This window comes from Arachis hypogaea, chromosome 7 (assembly GCF_003086295.3).
Source record: "Arachis hypogaea cultivar Tifrunner chromosome 7, arahy.Tifrunner.gnm2.J5K5, whole genome shotgun sequence".
Taxonomy (NCBI): Eukaryota; Viridiplantae; Streptophyta; class Magnoliopsida; order Fabales; family Fabaceae; genus Arachis; species Arachis hypogaea.
This window is the reverse complement of record NC_092042.1, coordinates 59025750-59047631: the sequence shown is the minus strand read 5'-3', so window position 1 is coordinate 59047631 and position 21882 is coordinate 59025750. Positions and strand designations below refer to the sequence as shown.

The 21882-nt window shown below is 37.0% G+C and overlaps 1 protein-coding gene and 1 long non-coding RNA gene across 3 annotated transcripts; one reads left to right on the top strand and one right to left on the bottom strand.

The window, feature by feature from the left end:
* Positions 1 to 11913: 11913 nt before the first annotated feature.
* On the top strand, positions 11914 to 17470 carry LOC112703188 (probable pectin methyltransferase QUA2). Of its 2 annotated transcripts, none has more exons than XM_025754525.3 (9): positions 11914 to 12382; positions 12984 to 13858; positions 13948 to 14080; positions 14516 to 14756; positions 15083 to 15296; positions 15437 to 15612; positions 15735 to 16038; positions 16519 to 16657; positions 16863 to 17470. In XM_025754525.3, the coding sequence occupies exons 2-9, from the start codon at positions 13149 to 13151 to the stop codon at positions 17019 to 17021; spliced, it is 2076 nt and encodes a 691-aa protein (XP_025610310.1). In that variant the 5' UTR covers positions 11914 to 12382; positions 12984 to 13148; the 3' UTR covers positions 17022 to 17470. The 2 variants fall into 2 exon arrangements, with proteins under 2 accessions (XP_025610310.1, XP_025610311.1); XM_025754526.3 differs by having other exon boundaries at positions 11985 to 12382; positions 12990 to 13858.
* Positions 17471 to 19234: 1764 nt separating this feature from the next.
* Positions 19235 to 21135, bottom strand: LOC112703189 (uncharacterized). The gene is made up of 2 exons (XR_003154510.3): positions 20284 to 21135; positions 19235 to 20135 (listed from the first exon to the last, which is right to left on the bottom strand). It is a non-coding gene; the product is annotated as an uncharacterized lncRNA (long non-coding RNA).
* Between the last annotated feature and the right edge of the window lie 747 nt (positions 21136 to 21882).

Sequence of the window (21882 nt, the reverse complement as noted above, 5' to 3'; positions counted from 1 at the left end):
TTCATGAACCACAAATTCAAAAGACATATGCACTGTTTAAGCATACATTCAGAAGACAAAAGTAATGCCACCACATCAAAATAATTAAACTGTTATAAAATTCAAAATTCATGCAATTCTTCTCTTTTTCAATTAAGAACATATTTTATTTAAGAAAGGTGATGGATTCATAGGACATTCATAACTTTAAGGCATAGACACTAAGACACTAATGATCACAAGACACAAACATGGACAAACATAAGCATTAAAATTCGAAAAACAGGAAAATAAAGAACAAGGAAATTAAGGAACGGGTCCACCTTAGTGATGGCGGCTCTTTCTTCCTCTTGAAGATCCTATGGAGTGCTTGAGCTCCTCAATGTCTCTTCCTTGTCTTTGTTGCTCCTCTCTCATGATTCTTTGATCTTCTCTAATTTCATGGAGGATGATGGAGTGTTCTTGATGCTCCACCCTTAGTTGTCCCATGTTGGAACTCAATTCTCCTAGGGAGGTGTTTAGTTGCTCCCAATAGTTTTGTGGAGGAAAGTGCATCCCTTGAGGTATCTCAAGGATCTCATGATGAGTGGGGTCTCTTGTGTGCTCCATCCTCTTCTTAGTGATGGGCTTGTCCTCATCAATAGGGGTGTCTCCCTCTATGTCAACTCCAACTGAATAACAGAGGTGACAAATGAGATGAGGGAAGGCTAACCTTGCCAAGGTGGAGGGCTTGTCCGCCACCTTATAAAGCTCTTGAGCTATAACCTCATGAACTTCTATTCCTTCTCCCATCATGATGCTATGAATCATGATAGCCCGGTCTATGGTAACTTCGGACCGGTTGCTAGTGGGGATGATTGAGCGTTGGATAAACTCCAACCATCCTCTAGCCACGGGTTTGAGGTCATGCCTTCTCAATTGAACCGGCTTCCCTCTTGAATCTCTCTTCCATTGGGCGCCCTCTTCACATATGACTGTGAGGACTTGGTCCAACCTTTGATCAAAGTTGACCCTTCTAGTGTAAGGATGTTCATCTCCTTGCATCATGGGCAAATTGAATGCCACCCTTACACTTTCCGGACTAAAATCCAAGTATTTTCCCCGAACCATAGTAAGATAATTCTTTGGATCCGGGTTCATACTTTGGTCATGGTTCTTGGTGATCCATGCATTTTCATAGAACTCTTGAACCATTAAGATTCCGACTTGTTGAATGGGGTTGGTAAGAACTTCCCAACCTCTTCTTCGGATCTCATGTCGGATCTCCGGATATTCACTCTTTTTGAGTGAAAAAAGGGACCTCGGGGATCACCTTCTTCAAGGCCACAACTTCATAGAAGTGGTCTTGATGCACCCTTGAGATGAATCTCTCCATCTCCCATGACTCGGAGGTGGAAGCTTTTGCCTTCCATTTCCTCTTTCTAGAGGTTTCTCCGGCCTTGGATGCCATAAATGGTTATGGAAAAACAAAAAGCAATGCTTTTACCACACCAAACTTAAAATTTTTGCTCGTCCTCGAGCAAAAGAAGAAAGAAGAGAGTAGAAGAAGAAGAAATGAAGGAGATGGGAATGGCTTTTGTTTTCGGCCAAGAAGGGGAAGAAGTAGTGTTTAGGTTGTGTGAAAATGAAGGAGTGAAGGAGGGTTTATATAGGAGTGGGGGAAGGGTAGGGTTCGGTCAATTGAGGGTGGGTTTGGGTGGGAAAGTGGTTTGAATTTGAATGGTGAGGTAGGTGGGGTTTTATGAAGGATGGATGTGAGTGGTGAAGAGAAAGATGGGATTTGATAGGTGAAGGGTTTTTGGGGAAGAGGTGTTGAGGTGATTGGTGAATGGGTGAAGAAGAGAGAGAGTGGTGGGGTAGGTAGGGATCCTGTGGGGTCCACAGATCCTGAGGTGTCAAGAAAAAGTCATCCCTGCACCAAATGGCAAGCAAAATCTCGTTTTGTGCCAATTCTGGCGTTAAACGCCGGGCTGGTGCCCATTTCTGGCGTTTAACGCCAGCTTCTTGCCCTTTTCTGGCGTTTAACGCCAGTCTGGTGCCCCTTTCTGGCGTTAAACGCCCAGAATGGTGCCAGACTGGGCGTTAAACGCCCAACAGCTAGCCTCACTGGCGTTTAAACGCCAGTGGGTTCTTCCTCCAGGGTGTGCTATTTTTCTTTCTGTTTTTCATTCTGTTTTTGCTTTTTTCATTGATTTTGTGACTTCTCATGATCATCATCCTACAAAAAACATAAAATAACAAAAGAAAATAGTTAATTAGAAAACATTGGGTTGCCTCCCAACAAGCGCTTCTTTAATGTCATTAGCTTGACAGAGGACTCTCATGGAACCTCAGAAATGCTCAGAGCTATGTTGGAACCTCCCAACACCAAACTTTAGAGTTTGAATGTGGGGGTTCAACACCAAACTTAGAAGTTGGTTGTGGCCTCCCAACACCAAACTTAGAGTTTGACTGTGGGGGCTCTGTTTGGCTCTGTTTTGAGAGAAGCTCTTCATGCTTCCTCTCCATGATGACAGAGGGATATCCTTGAGCCTTAAACACCAAGGATTCTTCATTCACTTGAATGATCAACTCTCCTCTATCAACATCAATCACAGCCCTTGCTGTGGCTAGGAAGGGTCTGCCAAGGATGATGGATTCATCCATACACTTCCCAGTCTCTAGGACTATGAAGTCAGTAGGGATGTAATGGTCTTCAACTTTAACCAGAACATCCTCTACAAGTCCATAGGCTTGTTTTCTTGAATTGTCTGCCATCTCTAGTGAGATTTTTGCAGTTTGCACCTCAGAGATCCCTAACTTCTCCATTGCAGAGAGAGGCATGAGGTTTACACTTGACCCTAAGTCACACAAGGCCCTCTTGAAGGTCATGGTGCCTATGGTACAAGGTATTGAAAACTTTCCAGGATCCTGTCTCTTTTGAGGCAGTTTCTGCCTAGACAAGTTATCCAGTTCTTTGGTGAGCAAAGGAGCTTCATCCTCCCAAGTCTCATTTCCAAACAACTTGTCATTTAGCTTCATGATTGCTCCAAGGTATTTAGCAACTTGCTCTTTAGTGACATACTCATCCTCTTCAGAGGAAGAATACTCATCAAAGCTCATGAATGGCAGAAGTAAGTCCAATGGAATCTCTATGGTCTCATTTTGAGCCTCAGATTCCCATGGTTCCTCATTGGGGAACTCATTGGAGGCCAGTGGACGTCCATTGAGGCCTTCCTCAGTGGCGTTCACTGCCTCTCTTTCCTCTCCAAATTCGGCCATGTTGATGGCTTTGCACTCTCCTTTTGGATTTTCTTCTGTATTGCTTGGGAGAGTACTAGGAGGGAGTTCAGTAATTTTCTTGCTCAGCTGACCCACTTGTCCCTCCAAATTTCTAATGGAGGACCTTGTTTCAGTCATAAAACTTTGAGTGGTTTTGATCAGATCAGAGACCATGGTTGCTAAGTCAGAGTTATTCTGCTTAGAACTCTCTGTCTGTTGCTGAGAAGATGATAGAAAAGGCTTGCTATTGCTAAACCTGTTTCTTCCACCATTATTATTGTTGAAACCTTGTTGAGGTCTCTGTTGATCCTTCCATGAAAAATTTGGATGATTTCTCCATGAAGGATTATAGGTGTTTCCATAGGGTTCTCCCATGTAATTCACCTCTTCCATTGAAGGGTTCTCAGGATCATAAGCTTCTTCCTCAGATGAAGCTTCCTTAGTACTGCTTGGTGCATTTTGCATTCCAGACAGACTTTGAGAAATCATATTGACTTGTTGGGTCAATATTTTGTTCTGAGCCAATATGGAATTCAGAGTGTCAATCTCAAGAACTCCTTTCTTCTGACTAGTCCCATTGTTCACAGGATTTCTTTCAGAAGTGTACATGAATTGGTTATTTGCAACCATTTCAATTAGCTCTTGAGCTTCTGTAGGCGTCTTCTTCAGATGAAGAGATCCTCCAGCAGAGCTATCCAAAGACATCTTGGACAGTTCAGAGAGACCATCATAGAAAATACCTATGATGCTCCATTCAGAAAGCATGTCAGAGGGACACTTTCTGATTAATTGTTTGTATCTTTCCCAAGCTTCATAGAGGGATTCTCCTTCCTTCTGTCTGAAGGTTTGGACTTCCACTCTAAGCTTACTCAATTTTTGAGGTGGAAAGAACTTTGCCAAGAAGGCATTGACTAGCTTTTCCCAAGAGTCCAGGCTTTCTTTAGGTTGAGAGTCCAACCATGTCCTAGCTCTGTCTCTTACAGCAAAAGGAAATAGCATAAGTTTGTAGACCTCAGGGTCAACCCCATTAGTCTTGACTGTGTCACAGATTTGCAAGAATTCAGCTAAAAACTGATGAGGATCTTCCAATGGAAGTCCATGGAACTTACAATTCTGTTGCATTAGAGAAACTAATTGAGGCTTAAGCTCAAAGTTGTTTGCTCCAATGGCAGGGATAGAGATGCTTCTCCCATAAAAGTTGGGAGTAGGTGCAGTAAAGTCACCCAGCACCTTCCTTGCATTGTTGGCATTGTTGTTGTTTTCGGCTGCCATGTGTTCTTCTTCTTTGAAGAATTCGTTTAGGTCCTCTACAGAGAGTTGTGCTTTGGCTTCTCTTAGCTTTCGCTTCAAGGTCCTTTCAGGTTCAGGATCAGCCTCAACAAGAATGCTTTTGTCTTTGCTCCTGCTCATAAGAAAGAGAAGGAAACAAGAAAATGTGGAATCCTCTATGTCACAGTATAGAGATTCCTTTAGGTGTCAGAGGAAAAGAAAAATAGAAGACAGAAGTAGAAAATTCGAACTTATCAAAGAAGATAGAGTTCGAATTTTGCATTAAGGAATAGTGTTAGTCCATAAATAGAAGGATGTGAGAAGAAGGGAAGTGATTTTCGAAAATTAAGTAAGAAATTTTGAAAACATTTTGAAAAACTTTGATTGATAATTTTCGAAAACAAAGAGTGGGAAAGAGATCAAGTGATTTTTGAAAAAAGATTTTGAAATTAGAAATTAAAAAGATTTGATTGAAAACTATTTTGAAAAAGATGTGGTTAAGAAGATATGATTAGTTTTAAAAAGGTGTGATTGAGAAGATATGATTTGAAAAATATTTTAAAAAGATTTGATTTTGAAAATCAATGACTTGGCTAACAAGAAAAGATATGATTCAAACATTAAACCTTTCTCAACAGAAAAGGCAACATACTTGAAATGTTGAATCAAATCATTAATTGATAGCAAGTATTTTTGAAAAAGGAAAGAAATTGATTTTGAAAACATATGATTGAAAAGATATGATTTGAAAAAGATTTGATTTTGAAAAATTTTGAAAACTTGAAAAAAATTTGCATTGAAAACAGAATCTTCTCTCTTGTGCCATCCTGGCGTTAAACGCCCAGAATGGTGCACATTCTGGCGTTTAACGCCCAAAACTATACCCTTTTGGGCGTTAAATGCCCAACCAGGTACCCTTGCTGGCGTTTAAACGCCAGTCTGTCCTTCTTCACTGGGCGTTTTGAACGCCCAGCTTTTTCTGTATAATTCCTCTGCTGTATGTTCTGAATCTTCAATTCTCTGTATTATTGACTTGAAAAGACACAAATTAAAAATATTTTTGGATTTTTAATAAAGAGGAATAATCAAAATGCAACTAAAACCAAATAACAATGCATGCAAGACACCAAACTTAGCAATTTGTATACTACTGACACTAATGAGAATGCATATGAGACACACAAAACACTCAAGTCAAGAGAATTTAAAGATTAGAGTAAGAAATCATCAAGAACATCTTGAAGATCACTAAGACACTATACTCAAACAAGAAATGTTTTTGGATTTTATGACTTTGTAAATTTTTTTGCGCTTTTTTTTCGAAAATTAAGTGGAAAAAGGTATCAAAATTCTTAATGAGAATTCCAAGAATCATGCAATGTTTAGTCTAAGACTCCGGTCCAGGAATTAGACATGGCTTCACAGCCAGCCAAGCTTTCAAAGAAAGCTTCGGTCCAAAACACTAGACATGGCCAATGGCCAACCAAGCCTTAGCAGATCACTGCTCCAAAAGCAAGATTGATAGAAATCAACAAGCTCTTGTGATGATAAGTTGAAACCTCGGTCCAATGAAATTAGACATGGCTTCACAGCCAGCCAAACTTCAACAAATCATCTTGAAACACTAGAATTCATCTTCAAGAATTTCGAAAAAAAATACCTAATCTAAGCAACAAGATGAACCTTCAGTTGTCCATACTCGAACAATCCCCGGCAACGGCACCAAAAACTTGGTGCACGAAATTGTGATCAATACTTTTCACAAATCAAATAATCCCCGGTAATGAAACCAAAAACTTGGTGTTCAATACCATGGCATAAACACAACTTCGCACAACTAACCAGCAAGTGTATTGGGTCGTCCAAGTAATAAACCTTACGCGAGTAAGGGTCGATCCCACAGAGATTGTTGGTATGAAGCAAGCTATGGTCACCTTGTAAGTCTCAGTCAGGCAAACTCAAATGGGTATGGTGATAAACGCATAAAACATAAAGGTAAAGATAGAGATACTTATGTAATTCATTGGTAGGAACTTCAGATAAGCGTATGAAGATGCCTTCCCTTCCGTCTCTCTGCTTTTCTACTGTCTTCATCCAATCCTTCTTCCTCCTTTCCATGGCAAGCTTAAGCAAGGGTTTCACCATTGTCAGTGGCTACCTCCCATCCTCTCAGTGGAAATGTTCAACGCACCCTGTCACGGCACGGCTATCCATCTGTCGGTTCTCGATCAGGCCGGAATAGAATCCAGTGATTCTTTTGCGTCTGTCACTAACGCCCCGCCCTCAGGAGTTTGAAGCACGTCACAGTCATTCAATCATTGAATCCTACTCAGAATACCACAGACAAGGTTAGACCTTCCGGATTCTCTTGAATGCCGCCATCAGTTCTAGCCTATACCACGAAGATTCCGGTTAAAGAATCCAAGAGATATTCACCCAATCGAAGGTAGAACGGAGGTGGTTGTCAGTCACACGTTCATAGGTGAGAATGATGATGAGTGTCACGGATCATCACATTCATCAAGTTGAAGAACAAGTGATATCTTAGAACAAGAACAAGCGGAATTGAATAGAAGAACAATAGTAATTGCATTAATACTCGAGGTACAGCAGAGCTCCACACCTTAATCTATGGTGTGTAGAAACTCCACCGTTGAAAATACATAAGAACAAGGTCTAGGCATGGCCGAATGGCCAGCCTCCCAATGATCTAAGATAGCATCAAAACAAGGATAGCTACCCAGATTGTCTCAATACAATAGTAAAAGGTCCTACTTATAGAAAACTAGTAGCCTAGGGTGTACAGAGATGAGTAAATGACATAAAAATCCACTTCCGGGCCCACTTGGTGTGTGCTTGGGCTGAGCATTGAAGCATTTTCGTGTAGAGACTCCTCTTGGAGTTAAACGCCAGCTTTAGTGCCAGTTTGGGCGTTTAACTCCCATTTTGGTGCCAGTTCCGGCGTTTAACGCTGAGAATTCTGAGGGTGACTTTGAACGCCGATTTGGGCCATCAAATCTTGGGCAAAGTATGGACTATCATATATTGCTGGAAAGTCCAGGATGTCTACTTTCCAACGCCATTGAGAGCGCGCCAATTGGGCTTCTGTAGCTCCAGAAAATCCACTTCGAGTGCAGGGAGGTCAGAATCCAACAGCATCTGCAGTCCTTTTTAGTCTCTGAATCAGATTTTTGCTCAGGTCCCTCAATTTCAGCCAGAAAATACCTGAAATCACAGAAAAACACACAAACTCATAGTAAAATCCAGAAAAGTGAATTTTAACTAAAAACTAATAAAAATATACTAAAAACTAACTAGATCATACTAAAAACATACTAAAAACAATGCCAAAAAGCGTACAAATTATCCGCTCATCAGTATACAAGCAATCCAAGTAAAAACCATTGGCATGCTGTCCGAAGAATATTAAAATATTTAAAAGGAACAATAAACTATATTTTGCTGTATAGTGGTGAACCTTCTATTTTAGAAGGATATACAGATGCTAGTTGGATAAACAATATAGGCGATCATGCATCAACAAGTGGTTGGATCTTTACCCTTGGTGGGGGTGCTGTTTCTTGGAGATCCAAGAAACAAACTTGCATAATGAATTTTACCATGGCTACAAAATTTGTTGCTTTGATAGCAGCAAGTAAGGAAGCTGAATGGCTTAGAGATTTATTACATGAAATTTTAGTTTGGCCAAAATCAATGACACCAATTTCTATACATTGTGATAGCCAAGCAACATTATCAAAGGCTTATAGCCAAGTTTATAATGGAAAATCTAAACACATTGGAGTAAGACATAGCTATGTTAAAAATGTTATTGGCAATGGAGTTATATCTCTAAATTTTATAAGGTCAAAACAAAATCTTGCTGATCCTTTGATGAAAGGATTCAAAAGGGATTTGATGTTTAAAACATCAAAAGGGATTTGGTGTTTAAAACATCAAAAGGGATGAGACTAAAATTCGTATTTTAAATAATTATCAATGATAAATACCCAACTCACACTTAAGTAACATCAAGTCTTGAGTTTAATGTAGTGAAGTACACTATTAGAGTAATTGCAAGTACTCATAAATATTACTTTCATCCTAAGGTAAAAAGTACTTGGAACCATAATAGTATAAAAGAACAGGATGAGCTTTGTTCTTAATAGACCTATAGCAAGTATATTATTGCTAAAGTATTTAATTATGGGATACTTTTGATAGAGTCTATATGAGTGTGAACTGAGGCCAGTTCTTAGAGTTAAGATTTTATTCTTAAAGCACTCACGAAAGGATATAAGACACAAGGTCATGTAGTATATTAAATGTGTCATATTTAATATAACATCTAAATAATACCAAAATTTTATGTGTCATTAGTGCACGTTTGTTCATATGAGTTAAATGGTTCAAAGCTTGTCTACCATTTTAAATTCGGATGAGTGAATACCACTGGTTAGTAGGTAAAGATTCAAATCGCAAGATACCTCTATTGAAAGCATAAAACTTCTAGAATGATAGGATTGAAAAGAGTTTTTATAGTGGAAAATTGTGAGATATATTTTCAAAATATGTAAAAAGCTATTTTAAAGAGTTACATCTCTTCATAGAGTTGTGATTTATTCAAAAGTTATGCCTGTTAAAAGGTTGCAACTATTTGAAACGTTAAGTCTGTTGAAAGGTTGTAACTATTTGAAAAGTTGTGTCTGTTGAGTACGTAGTTGCATGTTGCATGTACTCTGTATCTATAAATTTTCTTCATTTCATTATTGCTGAATAATCCATCTCAACGCTTTCTTTATGCGTAAAAGGAAGAATAGAGAATATTATTCTGTAAATTATCATTTAGTGTAAGGCTTGACTGTGTGAGTGCATGAACAAGTCAAGTGTTCTTCATTGTATCCTGCAGGAAATTAAGCCTAAAGGAAAGTGTGTGTAACACACGCCTTGAAGAATTGCGTTATTTGATTGACTATCCCCTTCTCTCTTAACTTTGGAGAAGCATAAAGCAAAAAACAAAAAATACTGTCAGCTCCATCCTGGCCCCTGGGCGCTGAACGCCCAACAAAAATCAGTTTCATTAATGAGAGTGTGAATACACGCTCCAACTCCCCAGCAACTAACGTGAACGTGAATGTTCATATCTTTCTTCTTCTTTGCGTTCTTCCTCTTTTTTTGCGTTCTTCCTTCTTCTTGTTCGCATTCCTCTTCTTCTTCGTGTATTTTTTCCCCATCATCATTCTTTTATTGCTGTTGTTGTTGTTGTTGCATTTTTTTCTTTTTCTTCTTTTCTTCCTAGTAATTTTACAGCATTGGTTTTTTCTTCTTTCTTTTGATTTTATTCCTTTTAAAAGAGTAAAAGAAGAAGAATTAAAAGAAAATGAAATAAGAAGAAGATGAAGAAGAAGAAAAAGCACTAGAAAATAAAGAGAAGAAAAGGAAGAATTTTAAATTATACAAAACTTATTAGAACAAATAACACCAAAATTTCTTAACAATGACACATAAATTTATCGTTTTTACACAAAAAATTTGCTACAAAAGTACAAAAATATCTTCTTTAATGTTGTATTTTTTTTCTTCTTCATTTCTTCTTTCTTTCTTTTTTTCTGTTTTTGTTGCTCTTATTTTTTGTAGAAGCATTGCTTTTCATATTATACTTGAATGAACATATTTGTAATGTATTATAATCTTATTTATTTGAATGAATATATGTTCATCCTCTTCTTAGTAATTTTGTAACATTAGTGTTTCTTCTTTTTCTTTATTTTATTTTGTCTTATTTTTATTTTTATTAAGAGAGTAAAATAAGAAAAAATATGAAAAGGTAAAACAAGAAAAAAAAGTTGTTGATGATGAAAAAGGTTTAAAAGAAGAAGAAGAAGCAGAAGAAGATTAGGAGGAGGAAGAAGAAGAGTTTTGAATTATGTAGAACTTATCAGAATAAATAACACCAAAATTTCTTAATAATAATACTTAAATTTTTTAGTTTTTACACTAAAATTTTGCTACAAAAGCACAAAAATATCTTTTTTAATGCTTCATTTTTTTCTTTTTTCTTTTTTCTGTTGCTGTTATTTTTTTAGGAACATTGGCACATTAGACTTGAATGAATATATTTGTAATGTATTGAAATCTTAGTTAGTTAAATGAATGTAGGTTCATCCTCTTTTTAGTAATTTTGTAGCATTATATGTTTCTTCTTCTTCTTTGTTTGATTTTTTCTTATTTTTATTTTTGTTAATAAAGTAAAATTAAAAGCAATATGAGAAGGTAAATCAAAAAGAAAAAGATGAATAATAAGAAAAAAGGAAGATGATGATGATGAAAAAGATGGAAAAAAAAAGTAGCAGAAGATGAAGAGTTAAAGTTTTGAATTATGTAGAATTTATCAAAATAAATAACACCAAAATTTTTTAACAATAACACATAAATTTATTAGTTTTTACACCGAAATTTTACTAAAACACAATAATATTTTTGTATTGCTCTCCTCCTCCTCTTCCTCCTCCTCCTCCTCCTCCTAGGAATATTACTTCTCATATTAGATTTGAATGAACATGTTTGTAATGTATTGTAATTTTATTTAGTTGAATGAATGTATGTTCATCATTTTTCTTGTAATTTTATATCATTATGCATTTTTTTTCTTTATTTGATTTTTTCTTATTTTTATTCTTGCTAAGAGAGTAAAATAAGAAGAAACATGAGAAGGTAAAATAAGAAAGAAAAGATTAATAATAAAAAAAGATGTTGATGGTGAAAAAGAAGAAGGAAAATCATCATAAAATAAGAAGGAGGAAGAAGAAGAGTTTTCAATTATGAAGAACTTATCAAAATAAATAACACCGAAATTTTTTAACAATAACACAAATTTTGTTTTAGGTTTTATACCACAATTGTTCAACTACAGAATCATAAACTACTAACGAACTACATTAACTATATTCGAACCATACCTCAAACACTTGATTCGATTCAAAACTATAATTCAATTCGTCTTGGTTCAATTGATAGTCTAAACTTGAATCAAAATACCTGTTCAAAACTGATTTCACTACTTGTTTCAAAAAATTTAATCCTCAAATTCAATTCAGATTAAAGAGCATTAATCTTGAATGAAGAGAACGCAAATAATAAAGAAAACATAGAAAAGAAAGAGAATGTAGAAAATCTAGAAGATGCAGAAAATTTTCAAATAGAAAACGAAATCCAGATGAAAAGACTATATTTGCGCATTAAGTCAAAAATTTGTTAGAAATAATGATGCGTGGAGGTGAATTAAGTTAAAACTATTTGGTTGGATTTGATAGGTTAAATGACTTAGATTTTGAGATTAATTGTTTTCATAAATGTTATATTTTATTAATTTAAATAAAAAAAATCTCCACAAAAATATAATTGTTTTTACAATAATATAAAATAAAAAATTAAAAAATTATTTAAATAAAAAAGAAGCCGTTCCTTGTTCCTACAATATATTAAGCCGAAAAAGCAGCGTCTGTCAGGGTGTCGATCGAATCAGTACAAAATCTGGTTCATGCTCATTGACACACTGTCTCAGTGTCTGTCAGTTTTTCCTTTACTCTCCCTTTAATTTCCTAAGCACCGTAATCATTCCACATATTAAAGCGTGTGCGGAGAGACAGACAGTAAAAACACAGAGAGGAAAGTAAGAAATACCAATCACTGATCCCACAGAATGAACCCAAAACCCAAAGCCATAATATACACCGAGCCAGAGGAGAGAGCAGGGAACATCATGAGCTGTGTGTCTTCGTTTTTGTAAATTTGTGCCACAAGCAACCCAACCCAACCCAACAACAAGCACCACAAAATTCACACGCATCCTCATTCTCTTTCTCTCAACGAGGTAGTGGTTCTGCTCACTCACTTCTCCTTTCATTTCTTCTGTTTCTCATTTGATCTGATCTCACACCAAATTGGTTTTGCGTTTTTCTCTTTATGTTAGATCGTACTGAAGCTGAATTCGTCCTTCTTTTGTCAAATGAAAGGAGTTTGAAATTCAGTTACTACTTTTGAAGTTGAACTACCTTTGCTAGCGTCAACTGCAAAAGTATTTTCTATCATTGTTCTGTTAATATCTACCAACTCATAGCACCAAAACTTTACCTTTTGATTACAACTCAAGTAGTCAAGTTGTTATTATTATTTTTATTTAATTTTCAACGTTTTTGACGGGTTGGTTTTTATGATTGTTGGTACATATCCATTTCAGCACTGGTGGTCCGTGATGGGATCTAGTGCGGTGATTTAATTAATGCTCTTCCTTGTCCTCACTCCCTTGTTTTTAATTCTCTTACGTGAAACTAAAAAAATAATAATTGTATAAAACAATTATTTATTTCAAAATATTCTGAATTTGCTTTGAAAGTACTCTTACTCTGTTCTGATTGAACAACTTCAAGATTCACACGGTTTCTCTAATTTATTTATTAATTAATTAATTTTAGTTTCAGGTTTGCGTTTGCGCTAGTGGCAATGGTGAATGGTGCTGAAATAACACACTTCCATTGGTTTCTTAGTGTATCCATCCATATATTGTTCTAACCATATAGCATTTATTTAAGTAGTTGAGGCTTCTTTTTGCAACTGTTTTGGGTTTGGTCATTGAATCAATGTCAAGACCTCTTCAGAGAGGTGTTTCTGGGATTCAGATCCCTGATTCCCAATCCAAAGAGAAAACAGAAAAAGAAGATTTGGATAAAAAGGCTCCCTCAGATCAAAGCCCTTCTTCTTTATGGCTTAGATTCCCTTTGAGGCTGCTCTTTGCAGATAGTAATAATAGTAACAATTCACCTTCTAAATATGGCAACATCACAGACAATGGTTTTGCTTCTGATCCGTTCATTGTTGGGTCCCCAAGAAGTCGGCTTAACTTGTTGCATTTCTTGAAGTTCAGTTTGCTGCTCATAGTTGTTCTTGCACTTACTGGATCCTTTTGGTGGACATTGTCGATTTCTTCCTCGTCGAGGGGTCATGTTTACCATGGTTACAGGAGGCTCCAAGAGAGGCTTGTTTCGGATTTGTTGGATATTGGTGAGTTTACTCGCGGTCCAGCGAAGTTAAAGGAATTGGAATTTTGTTCTCAGGAGTTTGAGAACTATGTTCCTTGCTTTAATGTTTCTGAGAACTTGGCTTTGGGAAATTCTGATGGCAATAAGCTTGATCGGCAATGTGGCCGCGAGCTCAGGCAAAATTGTTTGGTGCTTACGCCGGTGAATTATAAGATTCCGCTTAGGTGGCCTACTGGAAGAGATGTTATATGGGTAGCTAATGTGAAAATCACTGCACAGGAGGTTCTTTCTTCTGGGAGCTTGACAAAGAGGTGATTGATGTTATATTGGCTTAGGTGATTGATGTTATATGGTAATGATGCTATCTTTGGGGTACTGAAATTTTCATTTGTGGATGCAGGATGATGATGCTTGATGAAGAGCAAATTTCCTTTCGCTCCGCTTCTCTCATGTTTGATGGCGTCGAAGACTACTCGCATCAAATTGCGGAAATGATTGGACTTAGAAATGAGTCTAGCTTCCTACAAGCCGGGGTAAATTCATTTGTCCTATCTGTTTGAAATGGATAGATTCAGTGTTTGTTGCCTGAACTTTTTCGGTACTTTCATCCATCGTATTTGTATTTCATTAGTTTGACACATGCTTAAATAGAATTCAGCATACTTAATTGCCTCTAATTTGCTACTTAAGTGTGCTGAGTAAGACAGTGTTCTGACGACTTTAAGCTGATTCTAACAATAATAGTATTAAAATTATTTATATATTAAGGATCTCATTGTTATCTTCACTTAATAATCAATGAATGTTGAAATGATAACCTTATATTGATCTTGATAGGACTTCTGCTAGATATTGCTGATAGTTTACGATGGCATTGAGTTTGAACCGAGTTCATAGTGTGCACTGTTATGCGCCGGAAATGTTATTTTATTGAGATATTAGCATCCTAAAATATCTAAAATTTTTAGGTTCGAACAATACTGGATATTGGCTGTGGCTATGGTAGCTTTGGTGCGCACCTCTTTCAGAGTCAACTTTTGACGATGTGCGTAGCAAACTTTGAGCCTTCAGGAAGTCAAGTTCAGCTTACACTTGAGAGGGGTCTTCCAGCCATGGTTGCTTCTTTCACTTCAACACAGTTGCCATATCCATCGCTCTCCTTTGATATGTTACACTGTGCAAGATGTGGCATTGATTGGGACCAGAAAGGTATCTTTCATATTTTCATCCCATGCTATTTTTTGTTGATGAGTGCTTCTTTTATGTTTATTCCAGAAACATTTATTTCTAGAATTTTTATGTGGTTCAAAACTAAATAATTCATTACTCAATGTCATTTGAAGAAGAAAATAAAGTCACGTTTGAATTGAAATCCTTTGTTTGATTCATTAATAAGCTTTTGGCTGGCTATCCATTTTGGACGTTGGAACTGGGAATCTGATGATTTTTTACAGCTTCGGATCATGACTTTTATGTTGGATTTTGTTCATTTCCTGGCACTTTGTAATGTTATTGATATACAATTCTTGGTATAGGTGGCATTTTCTTGATTGAGGCTGATAGGCTTCTAAGACCTGGTGGATACTTTGTCTGGACATCGCCACTTACAAATGCTCGAAACAAAGAGAGTCAGAAAAGGTGGAAGTTTGTACAGGATTTTGCACAAAGTATTTGCTGGGAAATGTTGTCCCAGCAAGATGAAACTGCCGTATGGAAGAAAACTAGTAAAAAGAGTTGCTATAGTTCAAGGTAACAATACAGTACATGCATTTACGATTTCCATACCCTTAGAAGCGGTTTCTGGTAAATAGATTTTATGCCATGTGTATACATTTGCTTACCGTTTCAACATGGTCCTGATTCTTAGCATTGCCTATTTTTACAACCAGAAAGCCTGGTTCTGGTCCTTCTTTGTGTGGTAAAAGTCATGATATAGAGACTCCATATTATCGAGTACTGCAAAATTGCATAGGAGGAACACAGAATAGCCGTTGGATTCCAATTGAAAAAAGGGAAGCATGGCCTTCTCGAGCTAACTTGAACAAGAACGAGCTTGCAGTCCATGGTAATTGTTACTGTCTTCAAACTCTTATCTATTGAGCTCTTAGGGAAAGTGATTTCATTGTAAAACCTTGCCGAATCGAATAGTTATGTTGGACTTACACTGTCCATGTTTAAATATGTCAGGGTTGCAGTCTGATGAACTTGCCGAGGACACTGATAGCTGGAAAACAGCAGTCAACAATTATTGGTCGCTCCTGTCACCTTTAATATTTTCTGACCATCCGAAGAGGCCGGGCGAAGAGGACCCTTCACCTCCTTACAACATGTTCAGGAATGTGCTCGACATGAATGCCGAGTTTGGTGGTTTCAATTTGGCATTGCTGCAAGCTAAAAAGTCTGTCTGGGTCATGAATGTGGTTTCAATGAGTGGGCCAAACCATCTTCCTTTGATCCAGGACAGAGGTTTCGTTGGCATTCTGCATGATTGGTATTTTAATCTCTCTTACCTTTCTTCTTATTCAGCTATTCTTGAAGAGCAATACTACATGACTAACAAAATTTATTATCTTTGACCTAACACTTGGCCTACAAAGGTATTTTTATACTAAATTTTAAACCTTTAATCCTAAATCCTAATAGTATAAAAATAAAGTGTTAGCTCAAAGTATTGGCTAATATTGTTAAAAAGTGTTTGCCCCTAACATTTCTCATTTCTAAATGTGAATATCGTGATTCTCTTCCATCAATCCCTTTTTATTGGCTGCATCTGGTTTAGATGCACTGCTGAATTCTTCCTTAGTGAGACTTCATTATAACAGACAAATCAATTCTTACATGGTGCATTATTCTTTTTGAAAAACTTTTTTCCAATTACCAGCACTGCTCAGGATTTTGATAAGTTCTTATGAAGAATAGTTTTCAGCAAATTGTAGTTTCTGTACAAACATGATTTTTCGGTGGTTTGTAGGTGTGAGGCATTTCCATCATACCCTAGAACCTATGACTTGGTGCATGCAGCAGGACTTTTATCCCTTGAATTCGCCAAGCCCCGCAGATGCACTATGCTTGATCTGTTCATTGAAATTGACAGATTGCTTCGCCCAGAGGTATGTCAACTAAATATTCGGATTTTACTACTTGTCCATGGGAATTTCCGCCCCCCCCCCCCCCCCCTTTTGTTGCTTTCATTATTGTTGAGAGTATCTATGATAGTTCAAAGAGCTAAAACTGTTCTCATGATCACTGCATATTATTATGTAATATAATATGATTGTGAAGTTGCTGATATTGGTTATTTAATTATGTTTGCAGGGTTGGGTTATCATTCGAGATACAGTTCCTTTAGTAGAATCAGCAAGAGCTCTAACGACTCAGCTGAAGTGGGATGCAAGGGTGATAGAAACTGAAAGTGACAGTGATCAAAGATTGCTGATCTGCCAGAAACCTTTCTACAAGAGACAATCAAGCTAATTCAAGAATATTGAATTGAAGGGCAATAATATTCATATATATTCATTCCACCCATGAAATGTTTTTCATTTTGTATTATCATAAAAAGCTCAACCATAGAAAATTGGGCATTGAAAAAATTTTGGACACAGGATGCCAAAAAGCAGAGGAAGGGGGGAATAAAGAAAGAAAATATAGAGGAAATAGTATAATCCTTGTACATTTCCTATGTAGCCGTAAGGTGTGCATAGGGCCAATGTAATTACCAAAGAAGTCGCAGGAGCTGATATGAAAAAAGTATACTGGTAGATTTACTTTTCTATGATATATGTTTGATTATAGATACACAAAATTAAATTGGGTGATGGTTATAGAATAAGTTACTGCTATTTATTGTGGTGTATAAATTATGATAATGTTCTGCATCAATTCCGCTTTATATTTATAGAATTATTCCTCTTCAAATGTCATTTTGTAGTGTCCTTGAAATGTACCTTGTAAAGGCTTGGTAACAACGGGATAGTTTGTCAACTGCTGAGAGAAATCCTCTATATTCATTTTGTTTTTGCATATTAAATTAATACATGCGACTTTATTTGTTAAATAGAATGAGTTTCTCATATTGGAGAAATTTGGATTCACCTCGCGTTAGATTGGTTGGATACATTAATTGGTAACGACTTTTTTTATTCTGTCATTGTGGAAGGTTAACTCTTTGATTTTTTTAGACCAAATAGAGAAATTTGTCAAAAAAATCCTCTATTTCCATATCTCTTTCTATTTTGTGTAGAAGTCCTCTTCTTGCTACACAAGGTAGAACAAAATAGCCCGATCTAAGGTATCTAGGTTCATAGGCATTGTGCTAAGGTTAACTACCTTCTCTTTGCTGATGACTCGATCCTAAGGTTAACTACCTTTTCTTTGTTGATGACTCGATCCTATTCTGCAAAGTTAATTTTGAGGATTGTGAAAATGTCCCGAGTTTATTGAATATTTATGAAAGCAGCAATGATCAAAAGGTGAATCTCAACAAGTCTGTTGTGTTCTTCACCATAATACCCCTGCCTCTACTTGTACTTAGTTAGCTAACTTGCTTAATATTGATCACATTGGAGTCCAAAATAAATATCTTGCTTGCCCTGTATGATCTTTAGATAAAAAAGACAACATTTGTCATTATTAAGTAGAAAGCTTGAAAGTGAATTCAGGGGGTAGAAACACAGTTTACTCTCTTCGGGTGGTAAACAAGTTCTACTTAAGCCTGTTAGTGAAGTTATCTTGCTCTAACATTCTCGTGCTTTAAGCTACTAGACAACCTTATTTCAGGCACCAAACTTAATACTTTGGTTGTCCTCAAGCAAAAGAAAATAGAAAGGAATAGAATTGTATTAAATGAAGTGAGGTTAAATTCTTTTTGAAGTTCATGTCCTTCTAGGAGGTGGGGTTTAATAACCTCTCTGATCATCTTGGATTTTCTTTTACTTCAATGAGTTTTGCACTCCTACGAATGGATGATCCTTGAGAGTTAAAGACTCGGATAGTACTATGAGATCCTTTTTTAAGCTTTAGATTGATCCTTGAATCCTTGTTTCACATCAGAGAGCTTTTCGGGTTGACAACTCTAAATGCTCCGTTTTTAAGAAAACTCTTGATTGTGGGAATTCGATCGGTAATCCGACCGGATGATGAGGCATCCCTCGGATCTAATTTTCCGAGCCACTCCTTGATACGTTCACACCACAAGCATATAGTCAAAGATTTTAAATTTCCCGCCATCAATGTCGAGAATCTCTTTATCAATGTCGAGAATCTCTTTAGGTTTCTAAATGCTCTATCTCAAGAGAACTCTTGATGATGGGTTTTTAATTGCTAATCGCGATCTAATTGGTTCAAGTTATCGGGTGATAAAGCACCCCTGGGTCTAATCACCCGAGCCTTGGCCCTGTCCTTGGACAATCACACCACAGACACATAGTAGGGCTCTTTAACCATTGATCCTCAGAGTTTTGCAACCTATGATCTTCTTGATTTTCTTTCTTTGTTCTGTTGGTTGCTATTTCTTTTCTCTCTTTCTTTTCTTTCTTTTTCAAGTCAAGTTCAAGGATATTTTCTTTTGATCATAAATCTCATAATATTTTTCTAAACCTCATGCTCAGAAGGAATCATCTTTCCTTTTTATGCAGTATCATCATTTTGTGGCTCAGTCCATGAAAATCACAAATATATACCACCACTATTCATGAAGGGACTTTATTAATAGGATTTATCCTTCTTCCATCTAAGCAACTCTCCTTTCATATGATTAGAGTGCTTGGGAGGATAGTACAAGTAGTAGTTAGGTAGACAAAACAACGGATAAGGCAACACAATTAAAGCAAATGCAACAACATAAAGCAAGGCAAACAGATTATAAAAATATAAAGAGATGGGTAATAAAAGTAAAAAGAGAACTTGATAACCTTATTCATCATTATTGCCTCCCTCATCATCTTCTTCTTGTGCTCCCCTTGGTTCCCAAATTCCTGCCTCGGATTAACTAGCTTTACCTTTTGGGTTCTAAAGGCCACGGGCTTTTAATTCTCTCTCCCTCCACTCAGCACACTCCTTGTTTATCCTCTTAACCTCCTTTCCACAGATGTGGGATATTTTTTCATACGGAGTGATGTTTGGGTGTGCTGCATTTTGAGCCCAAGTATATTAGTTGATCTTGGCATGCATGTAAAGTCGCCAAGATTCTTCAGTGTCATACCAAGCTTCATAGAGTGCCTTGTATTCTTGGAACTCTTTGTGATTTGCCCTCTACGAGGCCCTGAAATCTTGAAATTCTTTGTGATGGACTTCTTGCAAGGTTTTTTTCTCTTGGAACTCTCATAAATTGTGCTTGTTGTGCGAAAAGTTCTTGTATTGTGGAATACATTTGTTGCCACTCTACTCCTTGTTGTGGAGGGACCCAAGACTGTGGTTCACCCTGATTGTGAGCTTCTTAATTCTCTTGCTCTTCCTCTTGAACTCCCTCGGCTTCTTCTTCTTGGGCCTTTTGATCTTCTTCTTGAACTCCCTGGACCTCTTCTTCTTGAGCTTCTTGAGGAGGTTGTGCTCTTACCTTTTCCATTGTCCTCTTAGTGATTGGGTTCCCTAGTAAAATCAGAATGTCATTCTCTATGAAAGTACCAGCCGTTTCACAGAGACAATAAATAATGCTAGGGAATCACAGTAGAGATCTTGAGCTTGGGTTGGAAGCAAAGTGGTATATCTCATTTGGAATTAATTTGTCAATTCTCACCTCTTGATTGATCATGATTCAGTGAATCATGATTGCTCTAGCAACAGTAACTTCAGATCGGTTACTTATGGGTGAGATTGAACGATATACAAACTCCATCCAACCCCTTGTAATTGGTTTGAGCTCACTCCTTCTCAAATGGAGTGCCTTGCCCGAAGCTCCCATGATCCATTGTGCACCCGGAAAGGTAAGATCTCGGATCACTTCATCAAGTCTTGGATCATGCTTTTTTCTCTGTGTATGACACCTCTGATGATGATAAAGTTGATATTCTCAACCTAAGGATCCTCCGGACGTTCTCAAGGCTAAAATCAATTTCCTTGCCTCTCACAAGGCTTTTGTAGTTTAGAGGTCTTTCATCATGTGTTTGTGCATTGGTGAGGGATGCATTAGCATAGAATTCTTGGATCAAAATTTGCCCCACCCTTAGAATAGGGTCACAAAGAACTTGCCACCTTCTCATCCCAATTTGATCCATGATTTCAGGTTACTCCCCCTTCTTAGATGCAAAGGTCCTTCAGAAATAATCTTCTTGCCATACATAGCAATATAAAAGAGATTTTCATGAAAGCTGGAGAGGAACCTTGTGGAATCATATGAAGCTGCCATTGGTTCCTTTCCCTTTCTTTTATTTAAAGCAGAGGCTTTCTTAGGGGCCATGATATTTGATGTATCTCACTATATCAAAACTAACACCAAACTTAGAGGATTTGTATGTCCCCAAACAAAGAAAAAAAAGATAGAACGGAAAGTAAAAGAAGGAAGGTTGAGAGATAAGTGAATGGTGATGACAATGAAGTGAGGGATGTGGAGGCTACGGTGATAGTGATAAAATCTGGTAAGAAGTTTGATGCAAGAAGAGATAAGGGATGGTGGTATTTATAGTAATAGAGAGTTGTGAAATAAATGGTGAGGATTGAAAGTGGGCATCTAAGGGATGCATGGAGGTGGAGGTGTGTCCAAGGGTTTAAAGAAGATAAGGACAAACATGTATGGATTAAGGACAAACATGTATGGATTATGGTTTGGATGAGTCATAGCCTAGGGAAAGAAGAACCAATGCATGTGCCTTGATCAAAACAATAGTGATAATGATGAAGCTTGCAGAGATTCTCTGATTCCTTGAGTGGTCATAAGCACTACAAACAAAAATAATTCAAGTGATAAACAAGGAGGGAAAACAAATATAAAATGAAAGGAAAAAATATATGCATGAAGTACATAAGGTTAGGAGCTAGGGTTGCATATTGGTTGTATGCATGCATGGAGGCCACCACACTAAACTTAGGTTTGGTTGTCGTGTAAACAAAATTAAACTAAAATGCATGCATGAGTAGTTGAGCTTAAAAGGATGTCCCAAGAGTGCACTATGCTGTATGACGTGGTACTCTAGGGCTTTCACATTGCACACAGCTTAATTAATGTCCATGAGAAGTTGTCCTAGTTCATGGCATAGGACGCTAGGGTTTTCATGTGTTACATGAGAATGATTAACACCACTAGGAGTATCTTTTAATACATGGCGTGGTATGTGACAAGTTTCACATTGCACGTGAGGAAATCAAGTTCCTGGGATGCCTCTATGAGCTGTAGCGTGGT